This window comes from Miscanthus floridulus, chromosome 19 (assembly GCF_019320115.1).
Source record: "Miscanthus floridulus cultivar M001 chromosome 19, ASM1932011v1, whole genome shotgun sequence".
Lineage (NCBI taxonomy): Eukaryota > Viridiplantae > Streptophyta > Magnoliopsida > Poales > Poaceae > Miscanthus > Miscanthus floridulus.
This window is the reverse complement of record NC_089598.1, coordinates 52,767,764-52,788,114: the sequence shown is the minus strand read 5'-3', so window position 1 is coordinate 52,788,114 and position 20,351 is coordinate 52,767,764. Positions and strand designations below refer to the sequence as shown.

At 43.6% G+C, this 20,351-nt stretch overlaps 1 protein-coding gene across 2 annotated transcripts; it reads left to right on the top strand.

The window, feature by feature from the left end:
- Positions 1–841: 841 nt before the first annotated feature.
- Positions 842–5,436, top strand: LOC136527374 (carboxyl-terminal-processing peptidase 3, chloroplastic-like). 2 transcript variants are annotated; one of them, XM_066520083.1, is made up of 12 exons: positions 842–1,315; positions 1,426–1,507; positions 1,724–1,854; positions 1,969–2,055; positions 2,130–2,208; positions 2,724–2,812; positions 3,152–3,193; positions 3,401–3,520; positions 3,898–3,942; positions 4,066–4,215; positions 4,646–4,753; positions 4,837–5,436. In XM_066520083.1, exons 1-12 carry the CDS (start codon positions 965–967, stop codon positions 5,083–5,085), a joined length of 1,533 nt encoding a protein of 510 aa, XP_066376180.1. In that variant the 5' UTR covers positions 842–964; the 3' UTR covers positions 5,086–5,436. The 2 variants fall into 2 exon arrangements, with proteins under 2 accessions (XP_066376180.1, XP_066376179.1); XM_066520082.1 differs by having other exon boundaries at positions 845–1,315; positions 3,898–3,984; positions 4,837–5,435.
- The last annotated feature ends 14,915 nt before the right edge of the window (positions 5,437–20,351 follow it).

Genomic DNA, 20,351 nt, shown 5'->3' with positions numbered 1-20,351 from the left:
TGATGCTTCCATCACTTGAGATGATATGGCTGGTTGATGCAGACGTGAAACTTGGGGCAGCAATCCAACGTGGTGCGTTGGGCGTGGCCTTAGTACCCCTGCACGACATTGTGGCCACTCCATGCCTTATTCGTGATCCTGTTTCAAGTTTTTTTTTCTGTTATATCTTTTTTTACAATTTTTATTGAACCATTGTCTGAGTAACATACAAAAATTATTTCACTAGCTTTACTAAACATTTCGATGTCAGACATCATAGCCTCTTGTAGCTCTGATCAACCAGATCGCTCTAGTTGCAAGTAGTGACATCTACTATCTATACTTCATTACTGTTCAGCCCTTGAAATTTCTACGCATCATTGGATCCACACTTTAGAGTCCGCACATCATAGCGACATAGCCTACTTGTTGCTTTGAAAACATCCAAACTCCTCGAATGTGAACCATAATCGAACTTGAGTCACGTATCACCACGCCACGTAGAAGAGAAAGTACATTACGAAAATATATTTCTTTATCATTATCTAATTTATACTAATTTGATACCATAAATGTTAGTTACCTTTCTCTAAATTTAGTTAAATTTTAAATAGTTTAATTTAGAATAACTTTAGAAGTTGATTCATTTTAAGATAGGAGGAGTAAAATTCGGGGAATCTTTTTATCTGCAGGAGTATTTCTCCTCCATCAGTTCTGTAGACCACCACCAACAAACAGTACCCAATATCTGTCTCGCGCACCACCACCCAAACGCCTCGACCCGGCGGACCGGAGATACGTGTGCGACGGTGAACCCGCGACGTGGACGCGCACGGAACTCCTCCTGTCCACCAGCCCAGCTACTTCAACTGACGAGACGGCGCACGGCCAAAAGATTCTCGTGGACGTCTCCGGCGCCCACTTGTACTATATCCCGCGCGCTCTCGGGACAAGCTAGCTCGCCATCGCCGCCCGCGTCGCGTCCATGGAAATGGTGGAGTGCTCCCTCGTCGCTACACTTGCTCCGCGCTCGCTGCCCGGACGGGTCCGAAAGGCCTTGCCGCGGCCGGCGGTTCTTGGGGGGAGAGCGAGAGCGAGACTCTGGGTGCGGTCCGCCGGCCTGGGCCGAGAGCAGCCTCCGCCACCGCAGCAGGCGGCAGTCCGGGCTTCCGGGCCGGATCACGGCGGCCGGGCGCTGGGACAGGCTGCGGTGGGGCTCGCCGCCGCGGCCGTGGTGTCACTGACCGGGTTCTCCGGTGATGTGTCCCCGCTGCCGACGCCGCCTGCCCGGGCCGAGTCGCTCACCGTCGCGTTTCCCGTCTCCAAGGCGCGCGAGGTGAGTTGGGTTCCTGAAGCTCCCAGTGCCGCCGGTGATCCACGGCCGCCGCGTTTCCAAGAAAGATACGGACTTTACATGGTGATTGTTTGTTTGGGTTATTGTGGCAGGTGAACAGAGTGCAGAGGACGCTGGTGGAGACGTGGGGGCTGATCCGTGAGACCTTTGTTGATCCTACCTTCAACCACCAAGGTACAACCCCCAATTTTGCGTAATGGTTCTCTCGGAGTGTTTTCAGTTGCTAGTTTTGAACTTTTGGTTGAAGTGATAGGAGCTAGTGTTTGGTTGGTACTGTAACAAGAGTGAAAGGGTGGAGCTCACAGCTTTTGCGTCACCAAAATCACCACCTGAAGACAAATGAAATAGGACAAGTTATTTTTCAATGTACTTATTTTGCCAAGCGTGCAGATTGGGATCAGAAACTACAGCAAACTATGGTAGAGATATTTCCACTGAAATCAGCGGATGCTGCCTACAGTAAGATCAGTGGGATGCTATCCACACTCGGCGACCCATTTACGAGGATCATCAGCCCCACGGTATGCATGCTTGTTGCTTGGGTTGATATTGTCAAGTGAGAACGTCTGTTACTACCTGACCTGCACAAAACTAGTATGAGCTGTGACAAGTCTGTGAATATTGTTCACATACAGGAGTACCAGAGTTTTAGGATAGGAAGCGATGGGAATGTGCAAGGGGTTGGGGTGTTCATAAACAAGGAGCCAAGCTCTGGACGATTGGTAAGTTTGTTTTTGTTCATCCCCATGTAAAGAGGACGTGAGTGTTCCAATTACTAATTCCAAATCCGTTTCAGCTTGTTATGGACTGCATTCAGGGAGGCCCCGCAGATCGAGCAGGCATACATGAAGGCGATGAGCTAGTTGAGATAGATGGTATTTACTTTTTCGCACTGTTCATCTTTCTAGTAATTACACAAGGCATACTACATCATTGGGTATGAATTAAGTTTTGTATCTAGCATGCTTGCATAGTTTTTATGTGTTGTATTAGCACATGTCCATGAGGCATCTGTTTTGACTTCAGCATTATCCTTTTTTATCAACATTTAATTATAAGGAAAGTATGAAAATGCAGCTTAATATGCAGGGATTCATTACAGGTGATGGGATGATTGATAATTAGCTGTAATGTCTACTTTGTACTTCTTACATTTTGCCCCTTTCGTTGGTTAACAATCACAGCTGCAGATAATGTTTGACAGTTTGAGCGATGATTTGAACAAATATTATGAATCGCTTGTCAGAATTGGGAGCCAAAACTGTGATTGATACATGCTAATGGTGCATTATCTATTTTTCTCTGTTATTGTGCTGCAAGTTGTTACCAGGCTCATTCCCAGGAGGGCGGGGGGGTTTATTATTGATGATGATATCTTCTCATTCTGCAGGTAAAAGTGTTTCTGGTTTGGATGGAGAGGCTGCGGCTCAGAGGCTTCGAGGCCGTGTAGGAACAACAGTGAAAGTGAAGTTGTTGGATGTATTTCCTTACCTTGAGCTTCGTAGTATATCCTTAGCTTCAGTTAAATCTCTTTTGCTTGTTGTGAAGCATACTTCAACTTGAGATGTACTAGTTCAACATTCAGACACTTGATAAAAAAAAAATCAGACACTGACAATAAATGGCCAAGGTTTTTGTTTATAAAACTAAAAAAAAAGCATTGTGTTTTTTTGGTTCACCAAAGTCTGGCATACTAGGCTTCTATTATATTATATCATATCCCGAATCCCCTTTATGTAATTTGGTCAACTCAGGCGTGGAAAGATCATTCCTCGTCTTTGTATTTGCTTTCTTACTGATGCATATTTATATATCCAGGGAACTGACAGTAAAAGGGGTGGAGGTTTAAGGCAAAAGGAGGTAAATGCTTAATTTGCTGACCGAACAATTCTAAAATCTTAAGATTTTTATATGTGTAATTTGAAAGGTATGTTCTGCGCCTACAGAGCTCATCAAATTGCAATAGCCACTCTGTTGAAAAATGCAGTAACCACAAGAGAACCATTTTCCTACTAAGACAGTGATCGAGTGTTTCCTAATTACATTCACTACCTTTTGTTTCCAAAGGTCCAGCTGTCTCGTGAAATTATCAACCTTTCACCTGTATCAACTGCAATTATCTCTCATAGGTCGGACGATGGCCATGAGTGCAAGACTGGTTATGTTAGATTAGCTTCCTTTTCTCAGGTAAATACTGTACATGTTCGAATTTTGGTTTTTCTTTTATGTTTGCATCTAAAATAAAGTTATCATTAAACAAAGTTGGATTATTTTTCTCAGTATGGATTTAATAACTCAAATTTTCACAAATTTCAATGTGGCATGATTATATTGAAGGAGTGTAAACATTTGAGGCGTCCATTTGTAACGTTGTTGGCCCAGTTATTCTAAAGCTGAAATTAATCTTATTTTATTGTCCATCACCAAGTTGAGTTTGAAAACACCCTGAACTTGTTTGCTGTGAACCAAATATGTTCTTATCTTAATCCTCAATTATATACTGACGAAGTACTTCCATATTATCTTTTTAGACCATTCATATTATATCCTTTTTTTTAAACCAGACTGCAGCAGCTGAAATGGAAAATGCCGTAAAAAGGATGGAGGATGTGGGTGTCCAGTCTTATATTCTAGATCTACGGAATAACCCAGTCAGTCTATATTTGTCACGGTTGGCCTTCAGATGTTGAATTGCTATATTTTTCTTGTATCAATCTTGTTGTTTTGAATAGGGAGGTTTAGTAAAAGCTGGTCTTGATGTGGCTCAAATTTGGTTGGATGGAGATGAAACTCTTGTCAACACTATTGACCGTGACGGGAATGTGCTACCAATAAATATGATCCAAGGGCATTCGTTAACTCATGACCCTCTTGTTGTGCTTGTGAGTTTTCCATCCCTGCATCCTTTATTGTTCCTCCCCTATCATATAGGGGTACAAAACTTGACAAAAAGAACCACAATACTATACTGCCATGCTTAATATGTATGTGATTACTTATACGTCTGAAGCACATATGGTTTTTTTTGTAACCATGTTGTAGTCTTCAGAAATATCACAATACCTTAAGGCCTAAGCCTATAACCACTCTTAATGAAATTATGCTACCTACATACGATGAAGTTTGTTGTTTCAATGCTTCCTAAGATTATATTCTATTTGCATAGTGATCTTTAAATGATAATAAACATAATTGGTATAGATTTTCTTTTTTACTGCCTACTGGACTACAAATGTTTTGATATTGCTTTCATTTTTTTTCCTTTTCTCCATTTACCTGATGCATGTTCTGTGTTTACGTTTGTTAACGCAGGTCAATGAAGGAAGTGCAAGTGCAAGTGAAATCTTGGCAGGGGCATTACATGACAATGGACGAGCTATTCTGGTTGGCCATAGAACCTTTGGTAAAGGAAAAATTCAGGCAAGACTAACTTCACATTATGCTATTCTTTTCTGTAAAACGCCTTATTTTGGTATGCTTCACAATCCTGTTCTGTTGCGCAGAGTGTGACAGAGTTGGATGATGGCTCTGCTCTGTTTATCACAGTTGCAAAGTATCTATCTCCAGCGCTGCATGAAATCGATCAAGTAGGAATCCAACCTGACATACAATGCAGCCCTGATATCCTATCTTTGCCAAGAGCGCCTTCGCTAAGAGAAAACAGCGAGGCCACAAATTTGGAGATGGATTCATGTATCATGGTCGCAGAACAAGCATTGGAAATTGAGCAAACAAAGGGTTCCGCTTCTTAGATGTGCAACTTATGGGCTCTGTATATTGTTGCATTGTACAGTAGATTGGATAGTTTACCGTAGAGGCTTATAAAGTTCTGTAGTGGTATACGGAGTATATATAGGCTGATCCTCACATGTTTCATTTTAGGCATTATCTATTCGGTGGTTCATGGGAATGCATATAAGTTGACCCTGTCATATGCCTGTGTCGGGTTGATTCTTGGGCATATACCATCAGATATTCAGAACCATAGCATGCAATTTTTTGTAATTAGGCCTGTTGGTTCTTGTGTTTAAGGTTCATCAGCATCTAAGGGTCATTAATATTAAGAGCATCCCTACCAGATCAAGAACGGATTGAGAATAAAAGATCATCTTTTCCTATAACCAGAAATAAAGGGGGATTGGAGGTAAAAAAAATCAAGCTCTAGTAGATCCCTTTCCCTAATTTTTTTCTCAATTTGAGAAAAATCACCCTCAGTTCCTTAAATAAAGGAAAGAACAGGACATTTTTCTCAATCCACGCCGCGACCGCGCCACGCCGCGCCCTGCCCACGCTGCTCCCAAGCCCGTGCCGCGCCTGCTCGCGTGCCCCGAGCCCTGCGGTCGCCCCGAGGCCGCCCCGCGCCGCGCCCCAACGGCGGCCTGTGCCCCGCCTTGCCGCCCTCCACCGCCGACCTCGCCCCGCCTTGCCGCCCTCTACCACCACCCTCGGTCGTGGCCGCTGTACCTCCCGCGCTCGTCGAACCGGACTCGCCGCGCGGAGCCCCGGTCATCCCACGCCCGCCGCGCGCCACCGCTGTCGTCGGCCACGCCACCGCCGACCCCACCACCTGCAGCGGCCGGCCGTGCCACCGCTGGCCTAGATCGTCGGCCTGACCCACGCCCTTCGTCCGCTGCGACTCCGTTGACGTCCGCGGATCAGTCGTTGGAAAGGTAAAAATTATGAATATGCAATGTACCTACTTAGTTGGCATTTGTTATTTACTAGTTAATGTGATTGAAAGTATCTAGGGCCCTAGTTGGGTTTCAGTGATTAATGACAATACATGATTACTATGACTAACGTGTGCTTTGCAAAGGCAATTAAGTTAGGTCATGGTAATGGAGATCAATTGGGCTATCATGGTGGTCATGCCCCTACGATAGATATCATTTTGGTTTTCAAAGGATAGACAACAAGATTAAGGATGGACTAGTTCTAAATGTCGATTGGAGTTGAAGAGACGCTTAGAATAGTTTAGGACTTTGTTTTTTCTTTGGCCGTACTATTAAGGGGGTATGGACGGGTAGTTTGACTTAAGTGAGTCTAGTGGTTTAGGTGTGGTGTACACTTGCTAAACCTAGCACTAGGTAGCTCCTAAAAAACCCTTAGATCCATTAGAGCAAACTTCATTCACGTATGATCGAAAGTTGGAAGTGAATTGAGGGTTAAATACTGACTGGACGCCGGCTTCGGTGTGACTAAACACTGGCCCAGAGTCCGGTCAGTTCATTTGATCAAGGTGAAATCATCGGGAAGTGACCGGACGCTGAGAGGTGAAGTGGCCAGACGCTGAGGGCCAGCGTCCGGTCAACTCCAGTAAGGTTCTAGAGAGGGAAAATCATGATCAGACGCGTCCGGTCAGTGCTGACCGGACGCTGACACTGTCCAGCGTCCGGTCACTATTTGATCACTGGAATTCGGGGTGAACTGACCGGCGCGTCCGGTCATCCCACAGAGGCACATAACGGTTCGTTTTTCAGCCCATGTTGTAAATACTTCCTCCATTCGTGTGTGGGGGTACTTTTGCGTATTTCAACAGCTGAGAAACACCTTTGAGAGTGCCAAGAAGAGCAAGGTCCTAGTGAGGTGATTAAGATTTGAGAATCCCAAAGAGAGCCCTCATTAGTGAGATCAAGAGTAGCAAAATGTGCATCCACCCTTCTCATTAGGATTGTTGTGGTCAAGTGAGAGTTCGTGCTTATTACCCTTGGTGATCGTCATCACCTAGACGGCTTGGTGGTGATTGGGAGCTTGGTGATCATTCGGCGGAGCTTGTGGATGACCCAACTCAAGTTGTGAGCGGTTGTGGGTGATTCACCGCGATGGAGTGTCAAAAATCAACCCGTAGAGAGCACTTGATCCTTGCACGGATCAAGGGGGAGCTACACCCTTGCACGGGTGCTCCAACGAGGACTAGTGGGGATTGGCGACTCTCCGATACCTCGATAAAACATCGCCGCGTTCCTCCTTCTCTCTTTACTTTGAGCATTTACTTTGAGCAATTCAATACTTGTCTTTACATTCATAGAATTACCATGCTAGAGTAGGATTGGAACTTAGGTTCTAAGACTTTTTGTGTGGTAGAACATTAGAAACACCTTCTAGGCACAAGGGGTTAATTGGGCTAACCGTTGGATTTAATTATTGCAAAGAAATTTAGAATTAGCCCAATTCATCCCCCCTCTTAGGCATCTTGATCCTTTCAATTGGTATCAGAGCCTCATGCTCACGTATTTAGGCTTAACCGCCTAGAGAAAGATGACTCACGGGGATGGACCTCCTCCTATCTTTGAGGGGGATGATTTTCCATATTGGAAAATTCGCATGGAGGCATACTTAGAACCTCTAGATGTTGGAATACTTAGAGCCGCCTTACAAGGCTTCCCAAAACCTTGGGATGCTACAAACCTACAAGGCGATGAGGTGAATTACGAGAAATTGAATGCAAAGGCTCGAAACACCATCTTTAGAGGCCTTTGCAAAGATGTGTTTAACCGGGTGAGGAATCACAAAGACGCCCATGCACTATGGTCGGACATTTATGCGCTCCATGAGGGAACGATGAGTGAGCGTGAGGAACACTATCATCTTGTCATGAAAAAGCTTAACTCCTTTGAGATGCTTCCTAAAGAATGTGCTAATGAAATGTATTCACGCTTGAATGTTCTTGTAGAGGAAGTCAATGGGCTTGGACTCACTCAAATGCAACCATCTGATGTTGTAAGAAAGATCTTGAGTGTTCTCCCCATTGACAAATATGGGTATATTATGACCATGCTTCATCAAGGTGATCTTTCCACCGCTACACCAACACAAATCTTGGGAAAGATCAATGCTCATAAGATGTATATGCACATCACACCACAAGATGACTCATCCTCTACCAAGAAGAAAGATAAGGACTTAGCATTCAAAGCTAGTCAAGAGAAGGGCAAAGCAAGACTTGAGTATGAGAGCTCAAGTGATGATGAAGTTGATGATGCAAGTCTTGCTCTCATGGTGAGAAAAACCACCAAGATGCTAAAGAAGCTCAACAAGAGTGGCATCAAGTTCGATGGCAAGAAGAAAAAGTTCTTCACTAGCTCTTGAAGGAAGCCAATCTTTGAGATAGATTGCTACAATTGTGGAGAACTTGGTCATCTAGCACACCAATGCACCAAGCCCAAGAAAGACAAGTTCAAGAACAAGTACAAGGACAAGAAAGATGACTCAAGTAATGAAGAAGAAGATGAGAAGAAGAAAAACAAGCCATACAAGAAGAGAGATGGCAAAAAGAAAGACTTCCATAAGAAGAAGAGTAGAAAGGCATACATCATCGGTGATTGGCTCACGGACATTGATTCATCTAGTGGCTCATCCGATGATGATAGTGATAATGAGAAGGTGGCCGCCATTGTCATTGACTCTTCATCATCTTCACCGCCACCACCGCCATCATCCTCTACACACCTATGCCTTATGGCTAAGAGTGAATGCAAGGTATTAAATGATGATGATAGTAGTGGTGATGAACATGCTAGTAATGATGATAGCGATAGTGATGATGATGAATATGAATCACCTTCTTATGATGATCTTACTAGATTGCTAAAACAATACACTAAGATCATTATAAAGACTAGAGCTAAGAATGAAAAGCTAGAAGCTAAGAATGATTCACTTTTGGCAAAATGTGATATGGCGGAAAAGGCTAGTATTGAGCTTAGAGAAGCAAATGATACTATATCATCCAAACTCAAGGAGCTCAAATCTTCTAAGAAAGAGCTTAGAGATAAACATGATAAACTTGAGAGGATACACAATGAGCTCATCACTAGCCATAACAAGCTAAAAGAAGAATATACAACTCTAAAGATCAATCATGATAATCTTGTTATTGCTCAAGAATTCTTATCCAATAAGCCACATGATGCTACTAACGATGTTGTTAAGATTGATATAGCTACATCATGTGATGGTTTGATCATTGAGAGCATTGAGCAAAGTTCTAGTAGCAAGGGCAAGTAAGTGGTTGAGGCCGATGATTATGATGAGTTTGTCAAGCTCAAGAATGACAATGAAAAGCTCAAGAAAGATCTTGAAGAGATCAAAAGCCACAACACTATTATGCAAGAAACTCTTGATCATGATGGTGACTTGATCCTTGAGAATGAGAAGCTCAAAGAAGAGAATAAGAAGCTCAAGGAAGAGAAAAATAATGATGCTCTCAAGGAAGAAAATAAGAAGCTCAAATTGGAGAAAGAGCATCTCAAGATTGGTTTGAGCAAGTTCACAAGAGGCAAGTATCTATAAAGTGAGCTACTTATGAGCACCGTCATGAAGATGGATAGAAGTGGCATTGGGTATTTGGCAAATCAAGAGAAGAAAGCTCAAGCTCAACAACAACATAAGTCAAAACCAAAGCTAAAGAGATGCTTTGAGTATGGACAAGAAGGTCACTTTGCCCATGAGTGCCAAACTCCACCACCACAACCCTTGCCCAAGCATGCTAGACCTTTTGCCTTCAATGCTCACTACATGCTTAGAAAGAATTCTAGTGGGAAAATAAAAGTCATGTTCTTAGGACCTCCCAACAAAAATAGGCCTAAGAAAATTTGGGTTGCAAAGTCACTTGTTGAGAAGGTGAAAGGCCCTCAACAAGTTTGGGTTCCTAAAGCTTGATCTCTTGTGTGTAGGTGAACTACAAGACCGGTGGAAGTCATTGGGTTATTGATAGTGGTTGCACACAACATATGACCGGTGATCCTCGTATGTTCACCTCACTAGATGAAGAAGTAGATAGACAAGAAAGAATCACATTTGGAGATAATTCAAAGGGCAAGGTTAAAGGATTGAGCAAAGTGGCAATATCAAATGATCATTCTATCTCAAATGTGCTATATGTTGCTTCATTGAGCTTCAACTTGCTATCCGTTGGACAATTGTGTGATCTTGGCTTCCAATGCTTGTTCACCGAGAAGGAAGTTGTTGTATCTAAGAAGGATGATGATCAAGTGATATTCAAAGGATTTAGATACAACAACCTATATCTAGTGGATTTCACCTCCGAAGATGCAAATTTGAAGACTTGCCTATTCACCAAAACAACACTTGGGTGGCTATGGCATAGAAGACTTGCTCATGTTGGGATGAGCTCACTCAATAAGCTAATCAAGAATGATTTGGTGAGAGGGTTGAAGGATGTGATGTTTGAGAAGGACAAGCTTTGTAGTGTATGTCAAGCTGGCAAGCAACTTGCAAATACTCATCCAACCAAAGCTTTCATATCAACCACAAGAGTGCTAGAACTCCTTCACATGGATTTATTTGGACCAACAACATACAAGAGTTTGGAAGGAAATATTTATTGTCTTGTGATTGTTGATGACTATTCAAGATATACATGGGTATTCTTCCTTCATGACAAATCCGAAGTTGCATCTTACTTCAAGAAGTTTGCCAAGAGAGCACAAAATGAATTTGAAGTGAAGCTCAAGAAGATTAGAAGCGATAATGGGAAGGAATTTGACAATACAAACATAGAAGCCTATTGTGATGAAGTTGGGATCAAGCATGAGGTCTCCGCAACATACACTCCTCAACAAAATGGTATAGTTGAGAGAAAGAATCGGACATTGATCACTCTTACAAGAACAATGCTAGATATGAGTACAACACCCCCGAAGCTCTATGGGCGGAAGCTATCAATACCGCATGCTATGCATCCAACCGCCTATTCCTTCAAAAGTTCTTTGGCAAGACACCTTGTGAGTTGCTCAATGGGAAGAAGCCGGACGTCTCTTTCTTTAGGGTGTTTGGTTAAAAATGCTACATCTACAAGAAGCGGCAACACCTAGGGAAGTTTTAAAGACATTGTGATATTGGTTTTCTTGTTGGTTACTCATCAAAGTCTAAAGCATATAGAGTATTTAATCATGCCACGGCTTGGTTGAAGAAACATATGATGTGGAATTTGATGAATCTAACGGCTCCCAAGGAGCACATAAGAATCTTGATGATGTAGGTGATGAACCATTGAGGGAGGCTATGAAAAACATTCTGGTTGGAGATATCAAGCCTAAAGATGATGAAGATGATATACAAGTGATTGATCCACCTTCTTCATCAAGTGTGCCACAAGATTGTGATAAAAGATGGGAAAGTAGAAAATAAAGATATTCATGTCTCCCATGATCAAATGGTGGTACAAGCACAAGATGTTGATGCTCCACAACCTCCTCCTCAAATGGTCAATAGAAGAAATACACCTCTACTACAAGATCATCCACAAGATCTCATCATAGGGAGTCCATCAAAGGGTGTAATGACTCTCTCACAAAAATTTGCTTTATTTATTGTTCATCACAAAAACATGAGCGGAGCGTCCGGTCACTCCGCAGAGGCACATAACAGTTCATTTTTCAACCCATGTTATAAATACTTCCTTCATTCGTGTGTGGGGGTACTTTTGTTCATTTCAATAGCTAAGAAACACTTTTGAGAGTGCCAAGAAGAGCAAGGTCCTAGTGAGGTGATTGAGATTTGAGAATCCCAAAGAGAGCCCTCATTAGTGATATCAAGAGTAGCAAAGTGTGCATCCACCCTTCTCATTAGGCTTGTTGTGGTCAAGTGAGAGTTCGTGCTTGTTACTCTTGGTGATTGCCATCACCTAGATGACTTGGTGGTGATTGGAAGCTTGGTGATCATCCGATGGAGCTTGTGGATAACCCAACTCAAGTTGTGAGCGGTTGTGGGTGATTCACCATGATGAATTGTCAAAGAATCAACCCGTAGAGAGCACTTGATCCTTGCGCGTATCAAGGGGGAGCTACACCCTTGCGCGGGTGCTCCAACGAGGACTAGTGGGGATTGATGACTCTTCGATACCTCGGCAAAACATCGCCGCGTTCTTCATTCTCTCTTTACTTTGAGCAATTCAATACTTGTCTTTACATTCATAGAATTGACATGCTAGAGTAGGATTGGAACTTAGGTTGTAAGACTTTTTGTGCGATAGAACATTAGAAATACTTTCTAGGTACAAGGGGTTAATTGGGCTAACCGTTGGATTTAATTATTGAAAAGAAATTTAGAATTAGCCCAATTCACCCCCCCTCTTGGGCATCTTGATCCTTTCAATGATGACTCAGGTAGTTGATTTAGTTAGTGATCTAGTGAGATATATATGTCGATAGATAGAAACATAGATACATAGGTACATAGATATAATTAGATAGCTACTTAGATATGTAGTTACATATTTAGTTAACTACATATGATCTAGTTATTTAGTGAGTACACTATATATATATATACATAGTTATTATCTTATTTACTTAGTTTGTAGTTAGAAATTACTTGTTAGGTACTATCTATTATCTAATTTGGACTAAATGACATGTGTTTCGTTACGTGTTTGAACTAGATGGACAACCTAGTTACCATATATCATGGAGGCACCGTTGAAAGCGATCGCTATGGATATGTTGAGTTTGTTGACATACAAAGCGTGCCTGTGCTATTCAATAATAGACCTTCATTTAGTGAGATGGTTGCAAGGGCTCGGGAGGAGCTGCATTGCCTTGGAGATGATGGCATTGCAGTTGATGGTGTACTGCACCTAGGTTCTACTCCCAACATATTCAGGTGAATGATCTCAATTCGTTGTGCGGATCAGTGGGAGAACTATGTGAGATCGGCTATGAAGAGCCAGCTGCAATGTTTGGACGTGGTTGTGCGTCGGGTGTTAGTCGATCCCATCCCTCATGGGTTTACCCCAGCAATGGATCATCAGGCACACATCGACCCTCCCGTTCTGGAACCTTATCTACATGTGGAGATTGCACCTACAGTCCCAATGCTCAATCTGCCCCCAATGTGGTAGTTGGAGATGGTTGTCAGACTTATGTTTACATGGTAGATCCTCCTTATGAGATCCCTTTAACACAGAATCATCTGAGTAAGTGTCTTAACCGCATGGTTTTTGGGAGCTTACCCCGTTCCTTACATCTATTTCTTTGATTCTTTCCTCATTTCTCTACTGATGTTGTAGGAGACATTCCTGAGAATGTGAATGTGCCCCCTGTTGCTGCTCAAGTGCACTTTGGAGATGGATTCTGTGGCTCCAATAGTGTTGAAATTATGCATGATTCGGAGCCATATGAAATGGCTAGGGCTCTTGATTCTGATGATGATTGCCCTGTTGGAGAGCTGATGGAGAGTGATGTTGAGATGATGAGGCGTATCTTTCCCGACCGCCGTGATCCTAGAGTTTAGCGATCTTGCTCATTCCGATCAGGCGTTTGTAGAAGGACATGATGATGAGCTCCTAGAAGCTCCTGAGGCCGGTCCTAACATGGTAATTGAGAATGGGAGGGTGTTCAATTTCCTCCCTGCTTTGAAGAGGTGGTTGCAGGCTTTTGCAGCGATACAAAAGAGGCCTTACAGGGTATTGCATTCATATGTGAAACGCCGTTACATAGTTGTGTGTGACAAGGAACACTGCCCATGGAGGGTTTGTGCAAGGAAGCAACAGGTAACCGAAAAATGGAAGATCACAAAAGTTGTCGGGCCACACAGTTATGATGACCATGAGCTGACACTAAGGCATCGGTAGTTGACATCTACCCTCATTGCCAAGCGGTTGATGGGAATTTTGTAGGGAGAACCCAACATGAAGGTGAGGATAATTATCAGGACCGTTGAGGCGTTGTATGGAGGATATGTGATAACTTATGGTAAAGCATGGAGGGCTAAGCAGCGAGCGTGGAAGATGGTATATGGGGACTGGGAGGATGGGTATGAGTAGCTGCCAGTTTTTTTCAATGCAATCAAAGCGGTGAATCCAGGTATGCATTATGAGTACATCCCAAAACCTAATGCATGGAAGGATGGGAGGCTGATATTCTTCCATGCCTTCTGGTGCTTCCCTTAGTGTGTCGAGGCCTTTAGGCACTGTTGTCCTGTCTTCTCCATTGATGGTACGTTCTTGATTGGCAAATACTAGGGCACACTTCTTATAGCCATATCCTGTAACACGAACAACAAGTTGGTTCCTTTGGCATTTTGCTTTGGTTGAGAAGGAGAACAATGACAGTTGGGGATGGTTCTTGGGGCTAGTCCGGATACACGTGGTTGGGGCATCATATCTGATAGGCACCAGGGCATACTTAATGCCATGCGAGAGCAGATAGAGGGGTATGCACCTTTGCACCATCGTTGGTGTACTTGGCACCTTACCGAGAATCTACTCTGGAAGGATGGTGTGAAGGGTAACTTTGATTTGTTCCAGGAGATTGCTCGATAGCTTGAGGACAAGTACTTTCTAGAAAATTGGAGTAGGTCAGAACCGCATCAAATGCAGAAGGTAGACAATGGATCATAGGTTTGATGAGGGATTTGGAGAAATAGATGAGAGCTCACGACGTCGGTGGATGGAGGTATGAGTTTTAGTGCAGCAACATGGTGGAGTCATTCAATAAGTTGCTATTGGGGATACATGGAATGGCCGTGAATGCAATCGTTCAATTCACCTTCTATAAGCTTGTTGCCTGGTTCAACGATATACACGCTCATGCATTGCAGTTGCGGAGTGATGAAGAGATATGGGCTCCAAAACCAAAGGCACATCTAGAGAAGGCAAGAGAAAGGGCTGGCACACATGAGGTTACATGCTTTGACCACGCCATAGGGACTTATCAGGTCAAGCATAGGGGCGGTACAACGTCCGACGACGAGGTCCGAGAGTCGAGGATACATGTAGTTGTCCTCTAAGATTTTAAGTGCACTTGTGGTAAACTAAGGCAGTACCACTTTCTATGTTCTCATTTGGTGGCAGCAGCTAGGCATTGCAACTATAATATCGAGAGGAGGATACCTCATGAGTTCAGTGTCAACATGCTTATGCACACATGGAGCCCCCGCTTCGTGCCTTTTTAGGACCCTAGAGACTGGCCTCCATATGATGGGCCGAAGTACATTGTAGACCTAGCTTACCATTGGAACAAGCGTGGATCAAGGCAGAGGATGAGGCACAGGATGGTTATGGATCAGATACCCAGAAGAACAAGGCGTGGGAGCGGAACTCCATTTGTTACTAACCTCGAGCAGTACGAGTGCGGCAAGTGCGGTAGACTTGGCCACAATTCACGAAGTTGCCATTGGCAGGTTAGTGAGGTGGGACTATTGGTTGATTTTATTATTTTATATTTATTGTATTCATTTAATTAATTATACATGTCTCAATTTATGCTTGTATTTGTGTCAATTACTTATACATTTCTAAGTTCATGTTTCATTGTATATTGAAATTCTAATTCATTCACTTTTTTCTAGGATGGAGCAATTCCACCTACTCGACCCGACGTACGAGGCGACCCACCGAGTTCGTCTCATAGCGCTGGGGCAGGTAATAATCTTTAAGTTTTGTTCAAAATTTGGTGAGCGTACATGTGTTCATGAAGTAACAGGAGACTATATTTTATTCGATGCAGGACCTTCCGCTCCTTCGTCCTAGAACCCACAATGGGTTTTTGGACATGCGGTACGACGATAGGTACACTCCTTTCCTGCAAAGAGCTGGCATGGATGTCATCTCTTTTCAGGTCCGTCGTGGGTTGCCCAAGTTCAACTCAGCGGCCATAACTGCGTTGGTTGATAGGTATTAAATTGAATCATTGCCACCATTCATGGCCATTTGTTCATGCGATTGACTTTTTGATAAGTAATCTTGCTTTGTCTTTAATATAGGTGGCGGCCAAAGACTCACAGCTTCCACCTACCTTTCGAGGAGATGACAGTCACGCTCTAGGACTGTCAGAAGATGCTAGGCCTAAGGATTCATGGCAACCTAGTCACCGGGCAGTGCAGGTCAGAGGGCTGGAGAGCACGAGTGGAGGCCTTCCTTGGGCATGAGCTTGGTGAGCAAGGGGCTCGCACTTCTAGAGTTCCCATCTCCTGGCTATGGGAAGAGTTCGCACAGTGCCCCGAGGAGGCAGATGAGGAGACAGTTGAGTACTACTACAGGGCATGGATCCTACACCTATTTGCCTGTGTTCTCTTCCCTGATGCCATGGGTGACCGTGCGTCCTGGATGTGGATCCACTACCTCAGTGACTGGGACCAGGCGGGTCACTACAACTGGGGCTCTGCAGTCTTATGTTTTCTATACCGGCAGCTGTGTGAGGGGTGCCATCGGTCTTCATCCAACTCGTTACTTGGTGGATGCATGTACCTATTATAGCTGTGGATGTGGGCTCGTCTTTCAGTTGGCTGTCCAGAGGTTCTGGCTCATTGTAAGTGGTTCCAAGGTTAGCCTCCAAGTCGGCAACCGATGTGGGCGTACCTTTGGGACTAGGTCAGGGTTTCGTATGTGAGGTTAAACCGGGCGTACATTGAGTTCACGAATGAGCTTGACACGCTGACAACGTCTAGCGTTGAGCACATTCGGTCGAGAGTTAGTGACGACTACATACTTGGCTTCTTGGATGTAAGATTAAAAATATTCTTTCAAACATATCATTAATACATTAGATTCTTTCAGTTAACATAGTTTTGTACAACAGAGGCTGTCCCATTGTCTATGTCGTGCGGCTGGTCATTATGGTTGCAGGACAGACACAACGCAAGACGTGTATGTCCCTTCCGCACGTAGAGGAGGCTTAGGTTCCTCTAGCCAAGCAGCTACAGGGGACAGGGACAAGGATGAGGAAGAAGACAACGACGACGATGTGGACAAGAGGCACGTGGAGCTTGGCCCCTCTCAGCTCCATGATGCTCCCTCGACTCATCCTACACCGCCTCTAGGCACTAGGCGACGCCGTCCGCGTGATCCTTACACTCTAGGTACGAGCGCTCTGGGTCACAAGGGTAAGGGCAAGAGTAGGAGGCAGTGAGGGATTTAGTACCTGTTAGTATGCACTATTATAGATTTTGTATTTACTTTTGTATAACTATTTGGGACTGTATGGATATTGTGGACTATTTAGACTGTGCAGGACATATTATGTTGGTTGTGATGTTTGTTGTGGTTGCATTTTGCTCCTTGGATGATGAAATGTTTGGAATATATAATGATGTCTCTATTTGTAACTATGGATGCTCACAAAACAAGGGAAACTCTTGTGAATTTTTCCTGTGAAACATTAATCATACTACACTACTACAAAGGCACAAATGTATTACACATATTAACTATAAATTTATTAGAATGTGTATAATCTAAACGTACCGTACATACGCTTTGTAGATGAATCTAGGGTTACTAAGCAACAGTGAATGAATCTATGCTTTTTAGACAATAAAAATAGACTTTTCAGATACAAGGACAACAGCAATTTATCTCATCACTGACATAGTACTGGCATGCAAGGAAGCACAACTCCACTCTATCTCCACCATCCATCTTATGACTGTTTGATCCAAAGGCCAAGGTGAAGAGGCACATGGATCGCTAACATGGCACATTGAGAGGCCTCCATTCCTCCTCTCAACCTATAAATAACCACTCACTCCCTCTCATTCACACACACAACAAGGAAGAAGAACACTCCTTAGCATTTTCTTTCGTTGCAGTACCAATGTCTAGAGGGTCGTCCAGAGGAAGAGGAAAGGGGAAGGGAACTACTATTAGGTGGGAGGGTCCTCTTGGTCCTGATTTCTTTGAGGAAGCTCTTTATGAGAGGTTCCCAGTTGAGAGCAAAAATGATTTCACCAAAGAGGCACCACTGAGAGGATACGATGAACGGAAAGAAGAGTGGTCAAAATGCATGCATGGTGAGGACTGCCTAGTGCAGATGTTCACCGAGGGAATAGATGGAGGTCGTCGTTTCTTCAAATGCCCACGAGCATGGGTAATTGCTATTACTATTAGTTTCTTCAATATGTTCCTCTTGTATATAACTTACACGACATACTTATTGTAGTCTTCGTTGGCCGAAGACAACTGTGGGTTCAGTAGGTGGGTCGATCATCGACCTATTTATCCGCATGCGGAGTACATCTACTACCTATAGGACCGTATCTTCGATCTAGAAAGGGAAGTTAGCAGCGGTTACAAGGACGACGGACAGGACGACAACAGCAATGGTGCCGATTCATAGGAGGCACTCTGCAATGATCCATATTGCACTTGCCCTAACCACAAGAACAAGGGGCCTCCCCCGTCACCCCTGCCACCACCACCAACAACAACGGGAGGCTACTATGGAGAAGGTGCAACACAATTTGCTATGTGGCCACACTACTAGGACGACTTTATGTTATTCATATGCCACATCTATGTGCTTGTTGTTTGGTTTAATTACCTAAGGCATGTTATGTTTAGTCGAATGAAACTCTGTACCCAGGTTCGGTACATGTTCTCACATGCCATTTCATTTGTTTCGTGTGTTGAATTATATAATGCCGTACATCGTTAGGTTTTATTTGTAGCACGTGTTCATATTTCAATACGTCCGTATCATTAAGCGGAATATTAAGACCATAAATAATGAAAACAACCACATAATTAAAAGTTCAATACTATGCCATATTACACAACATAATAATACTAGAAGTACATGCTGACAGTAGACATAGGGGCAAATGCACTTTCAAATCCTCAGTCTGAAACGTACTGAGTAAGTAACTCATCATCTGAGCACCAGTCCTCTACTACAACCCTATTGCCGTGGCTAGGCTCACCTGCATTGCTTTGACCTGCCTATCGCCTGTAGTAAGCGACCTCCGTTTCATCTGCGGCCGCTGCGGTCTGAGTGAAGAACGTGTCATCATCCTTCTTCGCCTATAAGCCCGCCTCTGCTAGACTAATGAGCTCACTCAGTCTGCCAGTATCTTCCTCTGCCTGCTCCGCCTGCAACCCCACCTCTACTAGAGCGATGAGCTCGCTCAGTCTGCCAATATCGTCCTCAGCCTCCTGCGCCTACAAGCCCACCTCTGCTAGAGCAATGAGCTCACCGAGTCTGCCAGTGTCGTCCTCATCCTCGTCCCCCTCATTAGACAACACAATCGGTGATTGAACGGTGCAACCAACTCACGATCTATGCTCATCTAACTTCTTCTCATACCTTGCATGAGCTAGCTCTACGACATGTTCCTCGCTGCAACCAATCCCTTCATGTATAAAATGCAATAAGTTAGCAACACGATTATATTACATTTAAAATCACGCAATGAAAAAAATACTTTGAAGCACTCACTGCCACATAATGCAACAACATGCTCATTCAAGACCTACATCTATACTCTTGTCTCCTCCCTTGCCTCATTCCTTGCCCTCTCCTCCGCTAACGTCATCCGTCTCTCCAATCCCTATTTGTTAAGCTCAACATCGATCGGGTTACAAATACCGCGTTGTCTAGCAAACTCATGCATCTTTTCTTTGTGATGTTTAACGAATAGGTTAACGTAGTCAGGTCCATATCCCCTCTTCCGTGCAATTACTTGCCTCTTCTTCAGTTCATCCAAGAACTTAGCTTGACCATCATAACATTCCCACCTGCATTTCCTAGTGCTCTGTTCAAACAGAAAATTCTATCATATATGTCTTAGCAAAAGAAACAAAATACGATTTTATGTTTACCACAAAAATAACCAACCTCATCATACTCAACCATATGGCCATAATAATGGCCTATTCCAAGCTCCGAAGGGACTAGGCCATAGTTGGATTTAACACCACATTCGCACATGACAGGAGGTGCTTTGTAAATTACCCTTTCTTTCTTCTTTTCCTTAACCTTTCGCGGTTCTTTCGGCCATTGGTTCTTAGGACCATACAACCACTCCTTGAAACGACACTTTGCCATTGAAAACACCTAAATAAGGAGACATTAGTACATGAACACATATAGCTTAACATTTCAACACATACACACTTACTTCATGCTTGTTTGGACACACAAACTCTAACGTATTTTTAGGGTTTATCATAGCTCGATCTCCACAATCGCACAGAGGAGGTTCATCGAGTCATCTAACCGTGGCTAGGTGCTTCTCCTTAGCTGTCATTGGCGGAGGGTTAGGGGGGGTGGAACCCACC

Bases quoted from the DNA above. Each gene is read 5' to 3' on its own strand.
- LOC136527374 (XM_066520082.1), top strand. From the start codon at position 965: ATGGAAATGGTGGAGTGCTCCCTCGTCGCTACACTTGCTCCGCGCTCG. The intron at 1,508-1,723 runs GTACAACCCCCA...CCAAGCGTGCAG, and splicing joins TCCTACCTTCAACCACCAAG to ATTGGGATCAGAAACTACAG. The intron at 4,216-4,645 runs GTGAGTTTTCCA...TTGTTAACGCAG, and splicing joins ATGACCCTCTTGTTGTGCTT to GTCAATGAAGGAAGTGCAAG.